This window comes from Thunnus maccoyii, chromosome 5, assembly GCF_910596095.1.
Source record: "Thunnus maccoyii chromosome 5, fThuMac1.1, whole genome shotgun sequence".
NCBI lineage: Eukaryota > Metazoa > Chordata > Actinopteri > Scombriformes > Scombridae > Thunnus > Thunnus maccoyii.
In genome coordinates this window covers 6,926,510-6,949,997 of record NC_056537.1, presented here as the reverse complement: position 1 = coordinate 6,949,997, position 23,488 = coordinate 6,926,510, and the positions used below count along the sequence as shown (strand labels likewise).

Here is a 23,488-nt window from a genome sequence, read left to right as displayed (position 1 = left end):
CAGTGGCCTTCACGTCATGTCTTCCTGACTTTCCTTTTGAAAGTCTGTGCAAATAACTAGAATAGAATAAAGGTGTGTAAAGGCTGAGAAAATATTGCCAAAAGGGCGACATCATGAGATAAATTTATTAAAGTTTGTGTTCCCTATATTCAATCTGTAACTTAATTTAAAGCATATCTTTTTCATTATTTTGATATCTGTAATCTCAGCACACTCGTCATCCTCAGCACTGGAACCACAGCTGATAACAAATTATGGTTTACTCAAACTGGCCAGTCGTCATAACTGGGAGGGCTGAACAAAGACAGGTTCGCAGTCAGGCTAATTGTCATTTTGGTCCATGTAATTGTTGTTGTCGGCAAACACGCTTGGGAGCTGGCGGTCTTTGAATTGCTGATCTGCGGCGCGGAGGGAAGAGGTAAACATCACCTGAGCCTGGAACCAGGAAGTGAAGTCACACTGCTGCAGGTATACACTGATGTGTACCGGGCTTTGATGCCAACCAGTCTGCCCCCCAGCTATAAGAGCATAAAGAATGATGATTATTTATTTAATAGATTTCATTTAAAGGCTCAAACAATCCCAAAGACTCCCCTAACACCGAGTAGTGGAGGGTTTTATTGTCCTCTCTCTTGAAGCTTTTACAATCTGCCAAGAACTGGAAATGTACACCCTGTGCTTTGTTAAACTTCCTGAGCTCCCCAAACAGCAGCTTAAATAAGAAAATATAGGGAGGCTTTCACTCTTGAAAAACCAGAGCCAGAATCATTATTTACTGCCTATGGATAACAACAGGTGCCTCAACATGTTCATCAATAAAATAAATGAGGTGAACTGAATTCGTCTCAGAGTTGTAAGGACTCGCTGTGCTTCTTTCTCCCCAACCAGTGAAGAATAACAATCTGATGGAAACAAGACTATTAAGTTTGAGAGCTTGGCCTTTGTATTCTTTTTGTGTTTGGACAACAATCAGTCTCACATGCAGCAAGTCTTGGAAACTTAAGGTCCTCCTCAAGATGAATAAACTGGTCGCAGAGAAGAAGAATGTTATTCAGCTCTTAGACAAAGCCTGTGTTAAAAGCCTTCGTTTAGTTGGATAAATTAATGGTTTAAAAGGTTGACTGTATGCTGTTTGTTGTATAACTGCAGCAGCCGAGGTTATACCGACCAATGCCCAAAGAGTTTTCTTAAATATTTGCTTTTTGATTATCAGCTTTTAAATACTGGTGAAATACTGCTGTTCTTCTTGCTGCACCAGATGCTCCCTGATGGCTTTTAATTTTGAATAAAAACTAATCAAATTAAACTTCAGATCCAAGCGACAGAACCGTCAGTGTCCAACTGGCATCAGTCTCAATTATTCAACATTCCTTTGCTTTAAGTTTTTCACCAAAAGGTCTGATTTGCATTAGAATATAAATCCCATCAACTGCCCTTTTGTTCCAGCTTGGTGCCCGCCTGTTGGCGAGACAGAACAAGCTAGAAGTACCGTAATAAACCTCCGTTCCATCAACAAGTGTGAGGCACCGGTGCAAGATTATTCACATTGTAAGATCTGTGGCCTTTCATGCTCTGTGGAGTTACTTAGTGGCTTGGAGCAGAGAAGGAGGAGGAGGAAGAATGGGGGGAGAGGGGGGGTTAAGCAATTAGTGTGTGAAATAGATATCCTCTGCTTTTCTACCAGCAAGCCCCACTCTGCCTCGAGTACAAAGTGGTAGTCTGTCAGCAGTACCTTGACAAGAGAGCACTGTTGTTGTGCTTGCCTGGCGACCATCTTGTCTGATTACATGCTGCAGTGCACTGGAAGGGGGCTCTCTGGTAGCTTTGTCATTTCTCTCTTGTGACTCAGAGCTTTGAGGAATCTATAAGATTTAATTCTGTGTATTTAGCACCTCCAGTTGTTTTTTTCTTCTGGTGTGCAACATCGACACTCCTACAACATCAGTACTGTTGTTCTTTTACATTATTACTTTCTGTGACACTCTTTATATTTCTCATTCTGCATCATCTTGTTATTGTTTTTTCAATCTTTTAGCTATTATATTATGTGCAGTTGCACCTGGACTCCTACACAGGCCTCTATGGTGCTTATGCTCATTTGTTATCATCAGTTGTGTTGTCTGTATTTTTGTTATGAGTTTGTCTGGAAGCCCATTTGTGTCACTTCCAAAAAAAAAAAAGTCCTCCTAAGTTTTTTAAATTGTTCTTGAGTTTCAAATTCTTAGTCACAATTATGAGAAACACTTTCATAATTATATTCTGAAAATATGTATAGGCTACTATCTCATTAATAGTATTTTAAAGAAAAAAACTAGTCAAAATAAAAACTGGCTGTGAACTCATGACTTCCATATTTCTTTTGCATCATGGCAAAATAAAATTATAATGCACCTGTAAACATGTAGAGATGAATGACAAAGTTCAACTTAAGCAACCTGAAAAAAAGACTAAAAGCATCAATTCTTGTGACATTTTCAGTATTAGTGTTTATTATGAAAGTTAAAATGTACATTGACCTTTATTATAACTTGTGTTTTTAAGCATGGTGACCTCACATATAGTCCAAATACTTGTGCTCTCTTCATCCTGAATGTGATGTGTTTGATTACATACAGTATGTGGCATATGTTTATTGCCTCAGAGGGGAAATTGTTATAATAAAAAAAAATCTGATCTGTAAATTATAATTACATGATAAATAAATAAGTTTTTCTCTCAATTGTTTTTCATCAAATTGTACATGTATCATTGGAAAAGTCATTTACAGTAGTTGCAGAAGCATATTTACAGTATAGTTGAGAGAACTTTTTTTTAACAAATCTTAAATTCTACATCCAAAACAGTTAGCTGTTTGTTTTAATATAAAACATTGTTAATTGACTTAAGTGTGTACAAATAAGTGCAGCTTCATAAATAGCTTGAGAAACTTTAAAAACAGCAAGAAGCATACATTCACCATTATCTAAAATAATGGGCATGTGACAGAAATCAACCAAAAAGCGCTTTTTTTAAGTTACTAAGGTACACCTTTGTTTGTGCTCAGGAAGTAGTCTTTGCTTCTTTATTGGTGGCTTAAATTTACACTTAAGAGGGAAAACCCAGCCGCCATGAACAGTGATGGACCAACACGTTCTCATCCCAACTCGTGACATACCGACATGCTTGGTCAGGACCCTTTGGTGTCACTTTTTAACACACTGGATGCTCTTTAGCTTCATTTGTCAATGTGTAGCATCACGGCAGATTGTGTATCTTTCGTGCCTGCGCCAACCGTTACAAATCACTGTGGAAAAAATAAAGCGGTGTGACAACGCTGTGGTTAAGGTCTGGTTAGGTTTAAGGAAAGATCATGGTTTGGATTAACATGATCACTTGAAATATGGTGTGGGTTAAAGTTACATCCTTAAAGTTGGGCCACCGTCATTGTCATGGCAACAGTAAACACCAGGTTTTAAAAACACTGTCCCAACACGTGGTGATGGAAACATGAAACTCACGGTTGGAAACAGGAAGCAAACAGTGGTCTCCTGCAGCAAGGTCCACTTTTTGCCACCTAACTATCAGTATCATGGTGTCTATTTCAGACGTTGTGGGAGTTCTACAGAAGTTTACTGGACTACCCTCAATGTTGAGAAACGACGCTAAAGGGCACCTTGTACGAAGGTATCAGACACCAAGGGGCGTGACAAAATGGCGGTATTCGATGCCCTGGGAATAAGAACGGACTGGTTGGACTGTAGGTGGCGCATATATACAGTAGCTCCAGTTTGTGCCTCACATGTGTTATTACATTTTAATCTTGAACATTTGTATTTCTGATAAATGACCATCTTCTTTTCGCTCTTTTCATCTAGATAAAAAACATCTTGTTAACTGCGCAATAATGATTTTAAACCTGTTTCGCAAGTTGCAATTCTATTTCCTAATAAAAAAGCAATAACATTTTAGCAGGAAGCGATGTATCTCCTTGCTCCTTTTTTTTATGACACAAGAAAAATATACTTAACAAGAAACACATGATGAATGAAAAAATAAATACACCTGGCATTAAATTAATTTTGGTTCACATCTTACAAATCGAGGAAGTAGGTATTTTACTTCCGGCTACCATCTTTTGTTTTTGAAAACATTTTGGAAATGACTTCAAAAGTTACCTTTAAATGACCTTTTTTGTTAATCTGGGATTTATCTTTCAGAAAAACTAATGTTTAGCTCTGGGACTCAAATATAATGATAATACATGATTGGCAAGGCACAAACTGGGACTAGTGCCTACAGGACATTAAATTGCAGGATCAACTGGGCTGTTCAAACGTCTGTGTCCAGTGGGGGAGGGAAGTCGAGACAGGGTGACAGCGAATCCTGACTGTGTGTGGAGCTAATCCCAGTGTCTGAGTCTGTGTCTGTAATGTCTAGAGGGGACAGGCTGTGTTTGAGTTTCACTGTCTGTGAGACGCTGCACTGAGTCTCACTTTGTAGAGGGACAGGACTGGACTTCTCCTCTGTGCCGTCCCCGATTTGCAGTGAACTAAGATGAGCAGCCAGCTGCCAGCATTCTTGGTCCTTGGAGACCAAGGTAGCGTCATAGTACTTCAGCTGCTTGTCTATTTCTGCAGCTTGGTTGTGAAGGGACACACCGGTGATAAGGCTGTGTTGCAGTTCAGTCTGCATCCTCTCGAGTTCCGCAGTGTAGAACAACTCATCTGTCTCGGAGGGGATCCAGGAAGCAGCCACAGCTCCTTCCTGTTCACTGTCCTCTTGGCTCAGTGGGAAGTTGGCCCTCCTCAGCTCAGTATCAATATCCTGAGATAGCTGGAGGATGAGCTCATGGTGCCTCTGAACCTGCAGCTCCAGCTGTTCAACTCCATCGCTGGTGTACAGGTACTCCTGCAGCTGCTCCGCATTGTCCACATCCAAACTCAGTCCACAGGCCTGAGCCAGTAAACTCTCAGACTCTGCTTCTCTCTGCATTTGCACCTCAAACTGCTCGATTTCCAAATCCAGCTCCCTCATTCGCTGAATCTGTTCCCGGATTGTGTGGTCCTGATTCAGAATCATCTGCACCATCCGATCGATCTCCTCAGTGCCAGGGGAGCACTTGCTCTCCTTGTGAATTTTCTCCAGCTTTCGGAAAGCTTTCTTCACCATGCGCTTTTGCCTCTCCACTGGCAGAGACTGGGGATACTGATTGCGACCGTGTTCCCATCGCTTTGGCTTGGTGCCCTTGGACTTTCCACCCTTCTTAGCAGGCTGAGGCACAAAATCACTGGTTTTCACTAGAATGAACTGGATGAAGGGTCTCTGGTCACCCCAAGCGTACCAGAGCCTCAAAATTCTGGTGAGAGGAGGCAAAGCTCTTTCAAAACCCTTCCACCGCTCGACCAGACAGAAGTCTTTGGGTTCTCCGTGCAGGAGCCGCTTGCTCTCTGGGATTGACTTGTGATCCTCCAATAAAGCCTGAATCATATCTACACATGTTGTGTGCTTCGTTACTCCGCAGACAACCTTCTCCTCGTTGCAGACAGTAACCTGAATCTCTTTTCCTGGTATGGTCTCAGCATCTTTGGTCCTAAGAAAGAGACAAAAACAAAGCTATTGGTTGTTTGGAATGAAATGTTTGGAAGTATTAATCCAGTTTCTGACTTTTGTTTCCCTTTAGGTAGTTTTATTGTTGAGAAAAATCATCTTACTCCACACTGTCTGACAGTATCATATACTGAATATTCCATATCAGCTTATGCTGTTTGATGTTTAGAGAGTGAAATATTTAAATATATTTTAAGCATGTTAGCATTAAATATTTTATTTGAATGCTTTCACCGTTCCATCAAATGAAAATTCTACATGTCTTGTACATCATTTTATTCACATTACATTTATTTACATTTGTTTGGTATCTTTGGAAACTTTTGGATCTCCATTAGAAACTTAAACTCAAAATAATGTTCTGTGGATTTCAACAATGTTTGGCTGCAGAGCAAAAGTTTGTAATGACAGGCCTCTTTGGCAGGTCGCCGGCCAGACTTGAGCCAGGGATGTTGAGATTACTCTGGGCCATAAGAAAACAGGAAATCTTTGAAAATTGGTAACCATAAAGTATAATATCTGGTCAATGTTTAGTTTAGTAAACCATGTTTACAAAAAGTTATGCTCAAATGCTTAACAAGCTTCGTTACAGCAGCAATTGTCACTCTCCCAGTCATGCTTTTTAAGTCCATTTACTATTCTATGTAGTATTTTTTTCTTAAATAGATCCTACTTTGACGGCTTTCCATTAGGTCAATGAGCAGAAAACTACATTCTCTCATTTGTGCTCCCTGGCTTGATCCTATTAGACTGTTACTCATCGTCTTACTCATCAGAGATGATCACTTAATGGTTCGGTTCTGAGCTATTTAACCCCGAGGCCCTCATTACCTTTTCGTCTGGACTGTAAAACTTGTTCAAAAATTGACCTCTGATGGGCTGATGATATCCATTTTTTACATGCTTAATGGACCACCGGTAATATCCATGACCTAATATCCAGTCATTAAATGATAGGCACCGGCAATGCAGACATCCACAACATGAACAAGTGATCAAATAAGGAGATAACATTTCCAGACATTTCGATTTGATTTCAACATAAAGAATGATGTATCATGTTATTATATATATGAAAGATAACATGTTAGGAATATGCTGCAATTCATGTGATTAATTAGGTTAACTCTGATGTACTGTAGCTAACTGCCAAGTTTCTGTCTCAGTGAGTTACTCATAGTTAAAGCAAAAGCCTGCTCTGAAAGCAAAAATGACATATAATACCCCTGTAATTATAGACAGTCCAATCTTTAAGAAACCAGAGAACAATTATTCATATAATATATATTAGGAGACAAAAACTGGAGCTCCTCCTCTAACACTGAACTGCAGACTGACTGCGGGTTGAAGGAATGCTGGTCTATGGTTTTACAAGCAAACAGGTAATACTTCATCAAACATTAACAGTAATAAATCAGAATAATGTGTTTGTAATCCTGTTTAATGTCAAATACATCTACAGTATGTTCACAAAACTGATTTCAGATAGCAAACTCTGATTACATTACTGAGGAAGTTTAGTTGTAGCTCAGCAAGAGACTATTTCACATTATCTGACATAAGCTGACAGAAAACAAAAGGCCAAAACTGTGTTTAACTGATACGTTTTTGAAAGGATTTTGCCTTTAAGCATTTTTGAGTTTGTATTTCAGTTCAAAATAAAGATAGAGCTGCATTCAAGGATTAGTGCACAAAAGCCTTATCTACTGTATATTCACAAGGAAAAAAAATGAAACAAACTTTGAGATTCAAATCAAATACTATAGGTGTTCACCCTGGCTATAAACTGTTGTTTCTTGCCTTGGTATGCAGTAATGGATTCAGACCTGAACCTTGCATCTTGTAGTTGCTGTGTCTTTATCTGAGGAGATAACCTTGGCTGACTGCAGCCCACATTAACCACTGATTGTCACGAGGGAGGTGGACAAAAATACACATCCTCTGAAGATGATACAGATACTACCCGCCTGCACGCCAACACAAGTAAGTGAGATATACTTAGTATTATTCAAAGGGGAGAACTTAAATGCTGCATTATCTCACAGTTTGCTGATTTTACAAAACGATACCACTGTGTTTTGGTTCCCACATGGCATGAAAACACACAACCGGAGCACTGTGTAAACTGGCGGTGAATAAGGCCTCAGGAATGCGATACGTATGCAACAATGCAAGAAGCTGGTTAATGGTTATGTAGACCCTTCGAGACAAGCGGGGCAAAGCAAATACCTGAGTTATGCACAGGCCAAACAAATCCAGCACGCCTTTGACATTCATAGACAACAACCATGACGACTTTGACCTCAGAATTTCCAAACACCACCTACTCAGGAAACCCCACAAATGCGATGTTACAGCATGGGAAAAAAACAGTGGGTGGACACAGTAGAGACAACACCTGAATCATATAACGCAATCTAATACAACTGGACTGAATCACATAACAGCTTTGTGTTGCATAGAATTTTCAGTATTTGTTGTGTCAGAAATGAAAACACAATTAAACTATGATCATTTTCAAATGTTTGTGGTATTACTGTATATTGCAGTGAATCCCAAACTGGGTTAAGAACCCCTTAAGAGGTCACAAGATGATTAACAGGATAAAAAAGCAGAAAATGTAACTTTTCTCTAATATCTGCCCTTTTCATGTGGATTAAGGGATAGTTTTACCTCCTAAATAAATTAAACAAGCTGACTTTTTGGTGAAACTGTTCATAGTTCATGGATATATGTAACCAATGAGGTTTGGTCACAACTAAATAAATCTTTGTTTCAAGTTGGCACATGCCAGTAAGGGTTGGGTACTGCTGTTTATACTACAATGTAATGAATAGAAGGATGAAGGGAGAACTATAATAAACATTCAATATTTCATGAAGTAAAATATTTCCTACTAACACTGGCCTGCCTAAACATGTAGCTGTGGTTCTATCTGAACATACAGGTGAATAAACACGCTCTCTAGACAATTGGGTATTTCAGAGGGGTGACCCAAACCCTCAGCTGTGCAGGAAGAGGGTAAAGCAAGCTGGGGAAACACCTGTATTTGTCCTGAGCCACAATCACCAATGGTCAGACTACATCCTGCCACCACAGTTCAATGGACAGAGGGAGGAAGGGGAAAAAATGGATTCCATACTGGTCACCATGGTCCGTTTTCAATTCCACTGAGGCGCTGACAAATATATGACACATTAGTAATATTTAATCTCTTATGAATACAACTGGATTTTAATGGTTGGTAGTTTTATAATAGAGTGATGTGTCATCCTGACTGGCTCCAGAAAGGCTTGAGAAAGTGGCCATTTTAAAGAAGGGATCTCATGGGGATGCCAATGTCATTGAGTTGCATTATGGGAAATGTAGTACCCAGGGTTTATGGGGCATGACTCAGCCTCCGCTGCTTCCATTTTGACCATTCCTTTTGTAAAATCTGTTTCTTGTGAGTCCCCCAACTTTATGGAAATGTAATACTAAAGTGCTTGAAAACTTATTTAAGAATTTTCTGGAAAACTGATATTAAGGCCTGGTTGCACCTATAGGCAACATCCATACCTGACTGTGATGGGCTGAGACACCTGTTAGTAAAGCAAAGACAACCAAAAGCACACTTGTCTCTATGGCTGAAAGTGTCCTTAATTCCCATAAATGCCACCAATAGAGTCTAAGTTTTCTGGGTGCAGTTTAACGCACGTCCACATGGCTTCATCACTCAGTTTTGGTGGTTGCTGCTTGCTGTATAACAAAAAGTCCAATCTGTTGTATTTTGAGTGATTGTAGGTTCAATATCAAATTCCTTATGAGTACAAAACCATCACTGGAGCCTCACACTGAACTGGGGGAATTTTTTATTATTTTCTGAGGACAAACATTTGATGAGACTAATGGTATCAGTCTCTAGAAGTGCCAAAACCCCCCTAAACCCTCGAGTCAACTCCCAGCCAGGACAAACATAAATACTGCACGCGCCATTGGGCTGATTGCATCGCAGCTAATACACTCATAAGGGCTGTCACTTTGGGTGCCATTTCATATTCATAGGTTGGGATTAAGCTGTAGTTCCAGACGCAATAAATGAGGGTACCCCCATAGGTCACTGGAAAAATGCCAATGGACTTAGGATGTGTGATGATATAGCTTAATAGAAATATTAAAATATCAAGTTCTTGTCATGGTTTAGGATGGATGCTGTGCAATGAATAACACAGGATGGGTTAGACTTCAACATTTCACACTTGACTGAACACAAGAAACCTGAGCAGTCCCACTTGACCTCAGCTTGAACTTAAAAGCTGAGATACCCAGAGAGACATTAGACATGTTGGAGAAAACCACATTTAAATTATAGGAATTTTCAGCACGAGTTTCTGCGTGGGACGATTACGCTGCAGTACTGTCAGGTCCACCACTGTGTCACGGCTGATAATGACAACCTTGAGGATATTAACAATTCCCTCGGTGTCATAAATTTGCAAGCTACAAGTTACCACAGAAAAAAAGCATGCTCGTGGTTTGACTAAGTCATAACAAATGACAAAGCTATAGCTCTCCTCAGTTATAGCTCAGCATGTTTTCTCAGATTAATATTGATATGATAAGCTGATGCTGATGATACAGTATTACCAGCAGTAGGAACAAAGCTGGGATAACCTATCATCAAACATCCTGTAGACACTGCTGTCAACAGGTTCTGATTTTGGTACTATGGAATTAAAATTTCAAATACATTGTTATTAGTCTGTTGTGGTAATAAAATTATAGGTTTGCTCTCATAACTGAAGAAAAAAGTGCATCAACTGAAATGAAATCAACAGGTAATGAGCTAAAAGTTAAGTAGTATTAGTAGTGAGTTATAAATGATTCCTGATTGGGACTCTGTTAAAGCCAAATACATAAAACATCTTTTTCTATTTAACTTTAGTGGTAACCATGCACATAATTTTGGTTTTAACGCCCACAATTGAAGATATCCATCTTTAAGATTTCTGCTGCCACCTCAATACAATGGAGGTATATGGGAATTTGTTAGTGTTGCTACAGCATTGAATAAAAGTCTACAGTCATGCTAGTGGCTCTATAAGGTTGAACTAGGCACAGCAGTGAGCTATATGCTAATGCTAACATGCTGATGTTTGGCATATTCACTATCTTACTGTACTTTAGCATGTTAGTATGGTAATATCTAGTAATTAGCACTAAACACAAAGTGGACTGGTGGGAACCAGTTTTCATGACAATCCCTCCAATAGTTGTTTTTTTAATTTCACAAATGTCAACCTCTTGGTGTCACTATAAGAAACGTCATCACCAGACTCATTATAATTCATCCTGTGGGCACCATCAACATTTGTACCAAATTTGATGGCAATACATCAAACAGTTGTTGAGATATTTCAATCTGGACCAAAGTGACTGAGGTGCAATAGAGACACTGCTCACAATAATTCATAGACCTCATTGAAAGTTTTCATTAGAACTACTTTCTACTGAAGAAATAATTCCCTCTGGAAACTATGCATGAAGAAAGTTTAAGTGTCTGCTGTAGGACACTGCACATCAGATTCTATAAACATGACCTTTGCATTGTTTTCCATATAGAAAAAAAACAACATTGGGCCATAAAACTCAAATAAAACCTTGCATTGGCATTTCCTGAATCAATCAAAGCAGCTCTGTTTCCAGACAGACCACCATGAAGTTTTACACAATCATATTTAGGAAACGTTTCATCTTCCCCATCTGTCATAGAGTATGAAAACAAAGATCATCAAAGATCAAGTAAAAACACAGAAATCACCAAAACTGAACTTTTTCCTCATAACAAAAACAATATTTTAGTAGATGTGGACAATATACATAGTGTTTTTTATAATGGAAAAAAAGGTGCATGGAGAATCAAGTAGAGCAACTACACATCGCTGGACAGGAGACGCTTCCTCTCGCTCTTATCTGAGAGAGGATGAGGGATTGGTGAGGAAATAACATCACTTTTCTATCTGGATACGTTGATCTCTGGGATGACTCCCACTCTGATAGGCATCTGTGAGCAGACACAACACACCCCTTCCCCTCTCTTCCCTTCCTCTGTGAAACCACCCACCCCTCTTATTTTTCTCCCCCTCCCCCCAGCAGGTCTATGAATCACCACCTAAAGCTTTTCTGAGTGCAAATAAATACTCACTTTCAACACAATTATCTATCTTTTGCTGTTGCCTGCTAATTTGTCTTAACCAAACAGTTCCAGAAACTAATTGGTCCTGTGCACAATGCTGTCATTGTGGCTAAGAGGAGGATTAAGTGGAAGTGGTCACTACATTGCTTTGGTCACATATGTCACTGACTGGCAACCATTTCGGTCTGCATGTGCTGTTTCACTGTAAGACACCAGTTTGACGCACAGGTCTCCCTGATGACGCACTGTGGCTCTTTGATGGTAAATGTACTCAATGTATTCAATGTATGTTGTCAGCTATAATCATCACTACATTAAACTTTTATTTGAAAAGTCAGTGAAAGCTTTGATGTTTCAACTGACTGCAACTCCACATCAGCTTCATCTTGTTTTTCTTTGGCAAACATCCAACTCAATGCCTCAGCGCGAGTGAAAAGCATTCTCTGAAATCAAGCATTTGACATTTCTACAGATCTAAACACTTGAGGTAATTATAGGTGCCACAATGGTAATTACTACACAACATGAAAAAGAAAAAAAAAGACATCGACTGGAGGCAGCTTCAGTCAGACTGTTTGAAGTTATCAAAGATAATTCATCAGTGTGATATGAAAATACATCCATTCTTCTGCTGGTGCCACTGTCAAAGATATTTTGGAGTAATTTAGTATAAAAGCCTGTGTTATTTCTGAAGTTAATCCAAACCTTTCCTGTGGAGTTGGGTCGTAAATGAGATTCTTAATAAGTAAAGCTAATGAAAATAGTTCATTACCCATGATTAAAACCTTCCCTGATCCTGGTCTTGGCAACATGAATCCTGTCTGCACCCTGTGAAGGATTGGATCATGACCTAGATACTCTAAAAGAGAAACTCTGTTTACCAACTCTGCACAACAAAAGTCTGCAGCCAAGAATCCAAAGAGAATTTCTGCATCAATAACAGAGCATAGCTTTTGGCTTGGTTAATCTAATTTTCCCACCTTTTCAAAGCATGTGTCTGGATCCCAGCTGCAGCCAGAGGCACATCAAAAGGCCAAGCTAGCCACTTAGTGAAATTGCTGAAGCACATTATACAAGTGTTGATGACAGGATCCCCCTTCAACGTGGAGTTAGAATGTTCTTTGACTCTGGTGTCCCAGATGAAACATGCACTAAAAAACATCTTTGTAGTAATTACAGAGCAGGAGAAGGTCTGAGATCCTGTAAATTGATGTACGGTACAGTGCACTTTCACAGGTCTGAGAGAGCCTCTATCCAAGGACATATTTTTTTCTCAAATATAGCTATATGGATGAAAAATGTGCTAAAAGTTATGCCACCTCCCCCATGAACAAATTCACTACTCTACTTCTAATATTGACAGTTATACATTTTCACACATAACCTCTCTTAGTTTTGCTGAGGCTGGTCGATGTTGGTTTAAAACATTACATTGTTGTAAGTGTGTTAGATGGTTATTAACAATCCTCAGAAAAAAGAACAACAACAAAAAGCCCTATAGCCTAATATTGCTGTGGGAAGTTTATATTATGGCTCTGTGGTTGTTAATTGTAGTTAATGATGCTGCTGTCTCACTCTAAGGTATATTTTTTTATGTCCAGCAGTGTTACTATGTTGCTATAGTTATATATTTACTTTGATTACATTTAGACAGCTCAATAAGGATGTTTAAACAAAACTGCATTGACAATTTAGCCTATTTTACTCCTTGCACAGTTCAATCATGGATGCAACCTGCGTTGTGCGCAATTTGTCTCCCTCCTCCACAGCACAAGACAGTGCTTTCCAATTTCTCGGAAACTCACATACAACACACAGACGCTGGTTTTCCGTGAAGTAATCTCTCATCAAATTACCTGTTTTTCAGTCGAGCTTTCAGGAAGTTCTTTCCAAACGGAGCCATGACACAGGAGCGCAAAAAAAAACCAAACCGCAATCCGAAATGCGTTACAGTCCCTGCATGGCTGGACGTCGGACAATTTGTGTTTTGTGTTTCAGAAAAGTTGAGAGTTGTCCCGACTGAAACTCTGTCCGCCCCATCCGAAAAGCGGAGGGAGGTGTTTGCTAGACTATACTCTGATTTAATGGTGAAACTCTGCCCCCTTGCACCTGCAGGAACAACCTGTGAAACTACATCACAGAATGCGCCACATGCTCTTCAAAGTGTACCAACAAGTTTATATTATAATATTATGTGCAAAAAAAAAATTCATGAATATTTTGCACATTTTAAAATGATGTAATTTGAAGATCAGAAGTATGAGAAAGTAAATGTGACAGTTCCTACAAAAAAGAGAGATGAATAACATAAAAAGACCCTATTAAAATAAGTACCACATGCTCCTAAATATTACACAGAGTATTGGTCATTACATGTAGTAAACACTGTACACTTGTTTCATTAGGCTGCTCTACAAAAAGTGCATCTAAAAGTACAACAAAGAGGCAAAAGTAGCTCAAATATATGATTGCAGTCTCAATGAATCGTAGTACAGAACATGCAGAGGAAAAATGATCCTCTTGGGGTTTAGTAACTGGCTCTCTGCTTTGCTGCTGGATTCAAATGACAAAGATGAAATTCAGACATGAAAGGAATGTAGCCTGCTTTAACTCCAGTCTGACTGTTTTTCATGCTTTAAATAGCTTTTGCAAAACACAAGTTTTGAAGCCTCCAACTGAGATATTTACTGTATATTAAAAGAACATAATTTTCTGTGGGGACCAATTAACGTTTGTAAGTATGGACAAGTATCTCACTAAGGCTTCTGGCGAGGTACCGACATGATTACTTACTTATTGCTTTAAATAAAAGTACATTTCATGTGATCGTGAACCACACACATGCACTGGTGTCTATAAAAAAATAACCCGCCACTTTTTAAAAATATTAGTTGGGATGCCAGGTTCATTTTGTTTTGTGTTTAGAAATGAAAAACAATTAGAGATGTTTATGATTAAACTAATTAAAATCTGAACTTCAATGTCCTATCAGTTAATTATAAATATGTCCCTACAAAGCTAAAAAGCAGTAATTTTATAAACAGCTGAGAAAATGGCTAAATTGTGTGCTGGCAATAAAGCTGTTAATATGTAATTTCAGAACATTTATCGGATTCATTGTGTTAATACTGAGGCCAAACAGCACTTGAACCTTGGAGTACATAATGAACTTTAAAGTCTATAATGTGATATTACTGTACAAGGATGTTGCAAAATCCTTTGTTTGTTTTTAGGCTCAACTAAAAATTTATCAAATTTATCAAAATTTAATATAATATATCTTAATAATATCACATAAATGAAGAGGATCTAAAATTGAGCCCTGTGGGACTCCATAGTAGAGTACGTCACAGATGATGATGATGATGATTACAATTAAATATTTGTGTAACAAAATACAAAAGCTTAATTCAACTTTTATATTATAAAATGTTTTAGAGTTTGAGTTAGAATTGAAAGAACGTTATTTCCTTGTTTTCCTTTTGTTGACTTGCGCTTTGTTAAACCCAGTTTAATTGATTTGAAGTCAGGTTTCTGTCCACTGGACAAATAAAGTCCAATATTCACTCTGTTTTCAGCACTGGTTTGATCTTTACCAACTCCTGAGAAACATATCTACCTCTTTTAAACAATGTTCACAGGCTCTCTAACTTTAACTGGTTGCTTTACGTGATGGGCAGGTAGTGTACAGCAGGTTTAGTCACTAGTCTGAGTTTGTCACTATTTGGAGAAGAAGAGCTCTCATTTTTGACAATTATATCTCCTGTCAGATCAACAGGTGATTGTCTAGAGGAAGAAACCATACTGACAGTAATATCAGTAAGTAGACAGTTAATATCTGGAAATTGTATTATTATTTATTATTTTATGTAGGATGTTATCAATAATAAATAGGAGGCTCAAAGTCAAGCAAATTGAAAGCACATTCTTGTCTAAACTTAATCCATTAGTACTGTATAACTTCATTGTTCCTTTCAGGTTCTTTTCTTAAAGATTATCCAAAAGCATAATTTACACACGTGGACCTGCTCTGTGCACAAACATCAGACTGTGTGTATCTATGGGGTGAAATAACCAAATCTCCCAAACCTTGACGCAAAAACCTTTCGCCTTGTGATGCCAAAGTGACGTCTGATGAAACGATGACACAGTGACAGGAGGGAAGAGACCATAAGAAGAGAGGGATGGATATCTAAATGGATGGAGGGGGCTGTGATAGTGGGTGATAAAGTGGGGGTGGAGATGAAGAGAGGAAAAAATGGGTGAGGGGGGGCGAGGGGGGGACTGATCCTCTGACATCACATTGGTGCTTATATACTGAGGGAATGGAGCCCACTGCACTTCACATCCAACCACAAAACTGCAAGGGAGGGGAAGCATTGTTTGGAGCTGGAAGAGAAGAGGAGGAAGAAGAAGAAGAAGAGGAAGCATCAGCATCACTACATATTCCCTCTCAAGCCTCTTTTAGCTGTCTGTGTCTGACCCTTAACCTTATGGACTAGATTCCTCCTCAGGTGTATTCTTCAGTGTTGGATCTTCTTTTTTTTGCGTGTGTTCTCTCATCAAGATGCAGGCACAGTTTGCATGTATGCTACTCCTCTGTTTCACATGTGGTGGACTTTGTACAGGTAAGCAGTGGGTTTTGTACATGTATGCATCATTTTATAGAACAATAGTAGTTACATAATTGGGAGAAGATGCTCATTATGAGCTTATGCATGCAGGAAAACAAGTCTATTTGGCTATTTGCCTCTCATGTAACTGCTGCACCTGTTGCATTCAGCAACAAGTGGTTTACAGCAACAAGTATTTAACAATGTACAATGATGTACTAATGATGGAAATAATTAGATGGTACATTGCTGTCCTAAAACTGAAATAAGCACTTTAAAGCTTCTTTTTAAAATCACAATTATCTGTTCTGAGTTTGGGGTGAAAGATTAAATAATTGCTACAGGGTCTAAAGGTTGTATTTCAACTTCTCTAGTCCAAAATATTAATATAAAATTTTGTACAACTCCGAAGTTCATTTCTTCAAGTAAAACACATTTCCTCATTCGGTTTATTTTTCCTACTTTCCAAACAAATGGTAACTCATTGATTCAGGATTCTTTTAGGTTCCTATAAACTACTATAAACTGTTTCCCTCAGTGATCCAATGTAACGATGCTTTGTTTTAATATTTTATGGAAAAGGTACATCTTAAATATAATTTATTTATTTTTATGCATATATGTTGAATTAATCCCAAATTTAGTACAGTTATTTATGATTTCACTTAATCCAGGCTACAAAGAGTCTCAACCTATGAATATTTAACTGGCCTACAAGTAATAATTTGATCCAACATGTAAGATGGAAAAATTGGGATCTATCTAATTTGAATCCTCTCATGCAGAGAAATAATTTGCAACCTTAACAAAAATCAATAACATATTGGATGGGTTGAGTTTCACTCAGTCTAGCCTGTTTCCACATATACTTAAGATATAAATGCTGCTGACTCCTCTTAACTTCAGCTCACAAAGAAGATGAAAGAGTCTGGAATGCCAGCTGATACATTAGACAAATCGATAAAGAGCATTCAGTACTTCTAATTGACATTTCTTCTGCAGCAATCGCTCAGGATTGATTTAACTCCTGATTTGATTTGGTTTAAGGTTATATTTCTGTCTCTTCTCTAACCGCCAGACGTCGACCAGGAGCAGCGAGCGCTAGAAGAGGAGCTACTCAGCAGTCTCTTCACTTCTAAGGTAAAGTGCTCCCCCTTTTCGCACCTGTGACATGAGAGACTTGGTGCCCACAGAGCTGCAACCCACTCGGTCATTTAGTGACCCTACAACCACCCTCACACACACACACACACACACACACACACAGGCTGCCCAGGTGTTCTTTCATGAAATCTGGGTCCATGCTTCAGTCATAGCCTCACCTTTTGGTTGTGTTCATGCTGAGTGGAAGATAAATAATTTATTATAAGACTCTTTTTTTGTCACTTCCACTTTGAGTTAACAAATAGTTCCATTTGTATTCCCACTATATGTTTGGACTGAGTCTGAACTGAAATCTTTTTATTATTCGGTTCAAATGCGCAGAAAGGAATGAATATAATCAATACACTCTAGTTTCCACAGACGTGAGCATGTCCTCTGAGATGAACTGAGAATCAGAGCTGAGGCTGAAGGAAGTTATTCAGTTGTAACTTTCGGATTTTTATCACATTTATCTGGGTCTGCGTACCCAAGGCCAAGCAAAGCTGAAGGATGAATTCGGTGAAAGTGGAACTGGAGGCGCGAAGAGACGGATGGTCGAGCCTAATAGGATTCAGATGGACCTGACAGCATCATAATGACACATCTTTTACCTCTCTCTCTCTCTCTCTCTGTATGATAAATAACCCTGGCGCTTGTACGCAGACGTGACAGTGACAAATCAGCCATGTGATTCATTGCTGCTGATGCTCGGAGGTTGCTCAGGGGTGATGATTGTAATAATAACTTGCCAGATGACTGATAGAGTGTTTGAGAAGCTGGAAAGTGCAGTGCGGCTCTCTATCTTAACCATACACACGACTACATTGATTGATCTGCTCGTCCACTCTCTTTTTTCTCTGGCTCTTATGATACTACTGAACATGATTACAATATTCCACAGCCAGGGTTCATCTGTTTGTCTGACCATTTTGGCATTGACCCTTGCACTCCACTACATGTATCATGAGTTTCTTGCGATGCTGGAGCTATGTTGCTTGTAAGAAGGAGGCAAAGCTAAATTCCTACAATGTTACACAAAATGTTAAAGAAACAGAGCAGAACATAAATATGACTCGGTTTCAACTTGGTTGTGTCAGCTGAAACGTCGGCGGCGCAGTTACAGAGCTAGCCACTGACAGAAAATTCAATCGTCACAGAGATGAGGCCGATTTGTTAATAACATGGGTCCACTGGGGATTGTTTGGATATTGGACTCCTGCATAAATTCGTCATCCTGGTCCTTAAAGTCATTGATTAACTGGCATTAAGGGAGAAGATCCTGATGAAGCCCCGTAAAAAACCAATCCTCCAGGTGACCTTTTCAGCACAATTAAAACCACACCAGGCCCCAATCACTTACTTAATTTAAATGAAAACCACTGAAATCTTCAATGTGTTAATGATTCTAAATATCAGTAGTGACGTATGTTTGGCCCCTTGTGTGCTGTTTTTCGTCTCCGTAGCTTTTATTACATGTCTACCCCCTCTTGGCAAACAAAAGTTACCTGCATCTGACATGGTTCCTGTATTTACAACATCAGAGGCGACTGTATTCCTCTGCTGCTCATAAGTGAGTCTTGGAGGACTTGTGACCATTTACAGTAACTTAGAGGCAACAATTTTCTCTCACCCTCTGAATCTCTCCATCATCCTCAGTGACACCCAGAGGTCTTTCAGGCAATGTGTGCATGATCACCGGCCGGCAGGCACAGAAGCCCTCCACCATCTTAAAGCACTCAAACTATATTATAACATAACAGGCTGCAGCCAGATGAGGTTAGATGTGACTGAAATATCACTTTGGACGTCGAGAGCCTTAGAATTTTTAAGAAATATTGCACATATAGTATATCTTACCTGCTGTGTTAACACGTCTCATCTGCATCAATCAAATAACTCAAATTCAGCATCCTCAGTGACTCTTAAAAGGAAATTGGCACAATTCTTGTGGTTTGCTGAAAACCTGAGAAATGGCATTTACATCACGGGACACTGCAGTGAAAAAAAGACAGTTTGTTAAGGCAGGGTGAGCTTTTGCACTTGTATATATAATTTCAGTTATGAAAGGACACATTTAAAACTTTAATGGACAAAACAGAAACATCTAAAAGATGAAGTGGTGTGTTGTGTATATTCAGCATCCATAAAGAGTGAGATTTAGAAATGGGAGTCCAGAAAACAAAAACAAAAACCAAAAGACATCAAAATTTGAGGACACATTGTCAGTTAAAACCTATCTCCACAATCTGTACTGATTACAAAATAATAACAATTTATATACAATGCAATACAAAAATACCATTGACTGCAAAATCACTATACAGTAGTTTTAGCACATGTCTATCACAGTCAGAGTCACAATCACAACTGAACATGATAATAAGATACACAAGTAAACTGATTATAGCAGGGCTGCTGAGTTAGATTGCATTCAATTGCACAGGTTTTTCTTTTCATTGTGTCCACCTCATTTTTGTCTGGATCTCGTCACAGTGGCACATTTATGACCGAACAAAAAAATAATATGCAATAGTAGAGTATAACATTTGAAATGGAAGTAAAATGTTACTGAAATTCTTCATGCTCTTGGCATCAGGTTGTTAAACAGCTGTATGTGTTTATCCACTGTGGTATTTTTTCCTTCTGGGCTCAACTCAATTTTCACTTCACCTCAGTTCACAATGTTAATCGAAACTTCAATTAAATCACAATGAGGATCTAATTTATTGCCAAGTTTTAAATTTGGAAAACCAATCACCTCCTGACTTCAGTTTGAAACCTAATCCTCAAACTAACTGATCCCTTCCTCCCTGTCGTGTCTGGATGGTAATTCTAGATTTGCAAAAGAGCTCACAAGAGTGATCATTTTAACCCAAACCGTGATGTTTCCCTAACCCTAACAAAGTCTTTTTTGTGCCTAAACCTAACCAGACTTTAACCAACATAATTATTTTTTATTATGACAATGAAGGAACAATGTCTACAAATCTCGCGAGAGTTTTGCAAAAATCTAGGGTCACCATCTAGACATGACCCCTCCTCCCTCTACTGCTCCGTCTTTGCAGATGAAACAGAATAAGCAGAGTGCCCCCTACTGGCGCGTGTCACTGGCCAACCTGTGTAGGATGGTGAGCAGCCTGCAGCAGGAGGCGTGGAGCGGCGAGGAGGAGGAGGGCGGTGAGCTGAGGGAGGGGAGCATCCAGCTGCTGGAGGAGCTGTACAGCCTGCAACACATCTGCCGAGCACTGCAGAGCCGGGAGGAGAGGGTGAGACACACGCACACACACACACACACACACTCAGAGACAAAAACTTGTGAAGGAAGTGGCTGTAAAGTCTTCATTTACAATTCAGTAATGCTTAGATTTTTCCTTGCTGCCATCATATAAATGACTTGAGAATCTCAATGGAAAAAAGTGTGTCAATTTGTAAATCTTATGTTATCCATGACAATGTTCAGGTTGCATTATTGTGTATTGTGTATGATTGACATTAGTTAGATCTATATTGACCATCACATAAGAAGTTAAATGTATTCAAGCATCATAGGTCAGAGTCCTCAGGGGGTAATAGTTCCTGTCAGCTGGTTGAATTGTTGACCTTAAATTGTTCACCTAACATACAAAACTTTTGAAAATTGGAGGCTATTGTGGCAATTGTGGTGTAATTCATAGATGCTAAAGTGCATTTTTGCAAAAATGCAAAACAAAAAGCAAAAATAAGACAGTAACAGTAAATTTTAACTGACATAAAGTCCTGAAAACACATATGCTCACATAAACACACACACACACACAGTACAGAATCAAAATCCCATTCACTTTTAAGAAACACACACACACACACACACACACACACACACACACACACACACACACACACGCACACAACACAGCCGCCCATCCATTCTCTCTCTCAGTAAACACACCTCATTAAATCTGTCTCTCTCTCTCTCTCTCTCACCCCTCCTCCTCGCCTCTGTCTTCCCTCCCCTCCATCATTTTCTTTTCACTCTCAGCTCCTTACACAACAGCTTTTTTATTATCTTAACACAGTGACTGCAGATTAGCACCTGTTTTGCTATGCATGAAAGCACAGAGCAGAGGCACTCGTTTAATCACAGCTACACCGGCGTAGCCCCCCCATTACCTTGCCACTCAGCAACAAAACATGTGTTTGCCTGCCATTTCCTCCTCATTGTGTGACACTGACCCGCTGCCGTGTCTCTCTCTCTCTGCTCCTAACAGCTACTCCACAACTCTCTAGAATATTTAGAGGAGAGCAGTGACGCTCCGCTGAAACGAAAATCACCTTACATCCTGAAGAGGCAAGTGGCGCACACCACCAAGTCCCGGAGGCCGTACATCTTAAAACGAAGTACAATTTACTGACAACCGTCTCTGAGACCGAGGTGACGTTTTAGGGGACCGGACCGTATACTTTCAGTGAAGACGTGATTGTGTTTTTTTCTCTCTCTCTTCTCGTAGCTGCAATGTTTTTTCTTTCCCCGTTGTTGTTTTTAATCCAGTCAGACCCTTCGATTGTAGGCTATGTCCAACCACGAGGCCCGCCTGTAATCTGCTCCTTTCAAGTGTGAGTCCTGACAATAAAATCCTGAGCATCAAGAAAAATGTGTATTTCTGAGAAAGTATATTTATTTACTCTATTTCTTCACTGCACACTAAGTCTATTTTGTTTCAGGATATGATTAAAAGATTCATGATACAAAACCAGTGTGATTTGGTGATCTTTACTGTCTTAACCTCTTCTGTGACCTGTTTTAAAAATCACCTCTTTACACTTTCTTATCCACTTGAAGACAACAAACAACTCTCATTTCTACAGAGGTCTGAGGAGCCTTTTTATTCCAATAATATTTTTTTCTTACAGTTTTTCTTGATTGCTAAGACACATTTCTTGAAATTATGCTCCATTTCCCAAAACTCTAAACACAAATGCATAACTGCACACTCATCTTCACAAACTTTAAACTTCCAAACTCTCCACTCAAAACCATGTAATCTTACATTTAGACCAAACTTTGCCTTCACACATCAAAAGCCATCAAATACACAAACACTACAAAATATACAAAATACACACTGGTGAGATCAAATCAAAACACTACTGTAAAAATCTGTTACTGCTATGAATAATGGCACTTATGGTTTTCCCCCCAGAACAACCTCTTTACATGATGAACACGATATAAAGACACAACACATGTATACATTTTCAAAATTTCTACTTCCTCAATGTATTGTAGTAAAATAAACTGAAATTGAGTGAAAAAGTAAATGTACTGTAAAATATATGCAACTGATAAAGAACAAAGAATACAGTAAAATAATCTCCATTTATTTACCAATATAAACCAATGGAAAAAAACAGTTTGTACATAAAGAAAGAAATCACATTTATTCTGCCTTTAGGTCTTTGTGGATCCATTGGTCCAGAAAAGGTGAACCGACCCACAGCCCTGTTATCTATCTATCATGTGGTTCTGATTGGTGTGTGAACAAAAATTTGGTTGATTGTGTTACATGCTGACGAAATGAATTTCTATTGCAAGGGTTGGTTTTCCTTTAAATGTAACCCAATGAAAAGCTCTTAAGAGATAACACTGAATATAGCTATTCTGTATTTTCCTACAGTCAACAAATCCCACAAAAAAGACCAAAACCTGCTATTAATTGATTTACGAAGAAGTTTTCCGCATAGTCAGTTGTTGTCCAAAAACACACAAATAAACCATCAGTGAGTCACGCACACTCACTTTTATACCAAATATGTATTAATCTGCAGCTGAAAATAGTCCCCAACAAATGCACTATTTCCTCCTTTCTGAGTATGTTTGCCAAAGACTATAAGACTCTGTGTTCTGACATATTTAGCTAAAAATATATATATTCAGACAGTATTGAGGGACAAATACATTATTGGTTTTGGTCTTTTAATGGGATTTGTTGAC

The 23,488-nt window shown here is 38.9% G+C and overlaps 2 protein-coding genes across 2 annotated transcripts; one reads left to right on the top strand and one right to left on the bottom strand.

Moving 5' to 3' along the window:
* Positions 1–2,473: 2,473 nt before the first annotated feature.
* Positions 2,474–13,856, bottom strand: rassf9 (Ras association domain family member 9). The gene is made up of 2 exons (XM_042410951.1): positions 13,618–13,856; positions 2,474–5,569 (listed from the first exon to the last, which is right to left on the bottom strand). Exons 1-2 carry the CDS (start codon positions 13,662–13,664, stop codon positions 4,309–4,311), a joined length of 1,308 nt encoding a protein of 435 aa, XP_042266885.1. The 5' UTR covers positions 13,665–13,856; the 3' UTR covers positions 2,474–4,308.
* A 2,441-nt stretch (positions 13,857–16,297) lies between these two features.
* Positions 16,298–22,128, top strand: nts (neurotensin). The gene is made up of 4 exons (XM_042410954.1): positions 16,298–16,389; positions 17,453–17,514; positions 20,583–20,783; positions 21,765–22,128. Exons 1-4 carry the CDS (start codon positions 16,329–16,331, stop codon positions 21,906–21,908), a joined length of 468 nt encoding a protein of 155 aa, XP_042266888.1. The 5' UTR covers positions 16,298–16,328; the 3' UTR covers positions 21,909–22,128.
* Positions 22,129–23,488: the final 1,360 nt, after the last annotated feature.

Bases quoted from the DNA above. Each gene is read 5' to 3' on its own strand.
- rassf9 (XM_042410951.1), bottom strand. From the start codon at position 13,664: ATGGCTCCGTTTGGAAAGAACTTCCTGAAAGCTCGACTGAAAAACAG. The intron at 5,570-13,617 runs GTAATTTGATGA...TCTCTTTCTTAG, and splicing joins AAAGCTCGACTGAAAAACAG to GACCAAAGATGCTGAGACCA.
- nts (XM_042410954.1), top strand. From the start codon at position 16,329: ATGCAGGCACAGTTTGCATGTATGCTACTCCTCTGTTTCACATGTGGT. The intron at 16,390-17,452 runs GTAAGCAGTGGG...TCTAACCGCCAG, and splicing joins ATGTGGTGGACTTTGTACAG to ACGTCGACCAGGAGCAGCGA. The intron at 20,784-21,764 runs GTGAGACACACG...TGCTCCTAACAG, and splicing joins TGCAGAGCCGGGAGGAGAGG to CTACTCCACAACTCTCTAGA.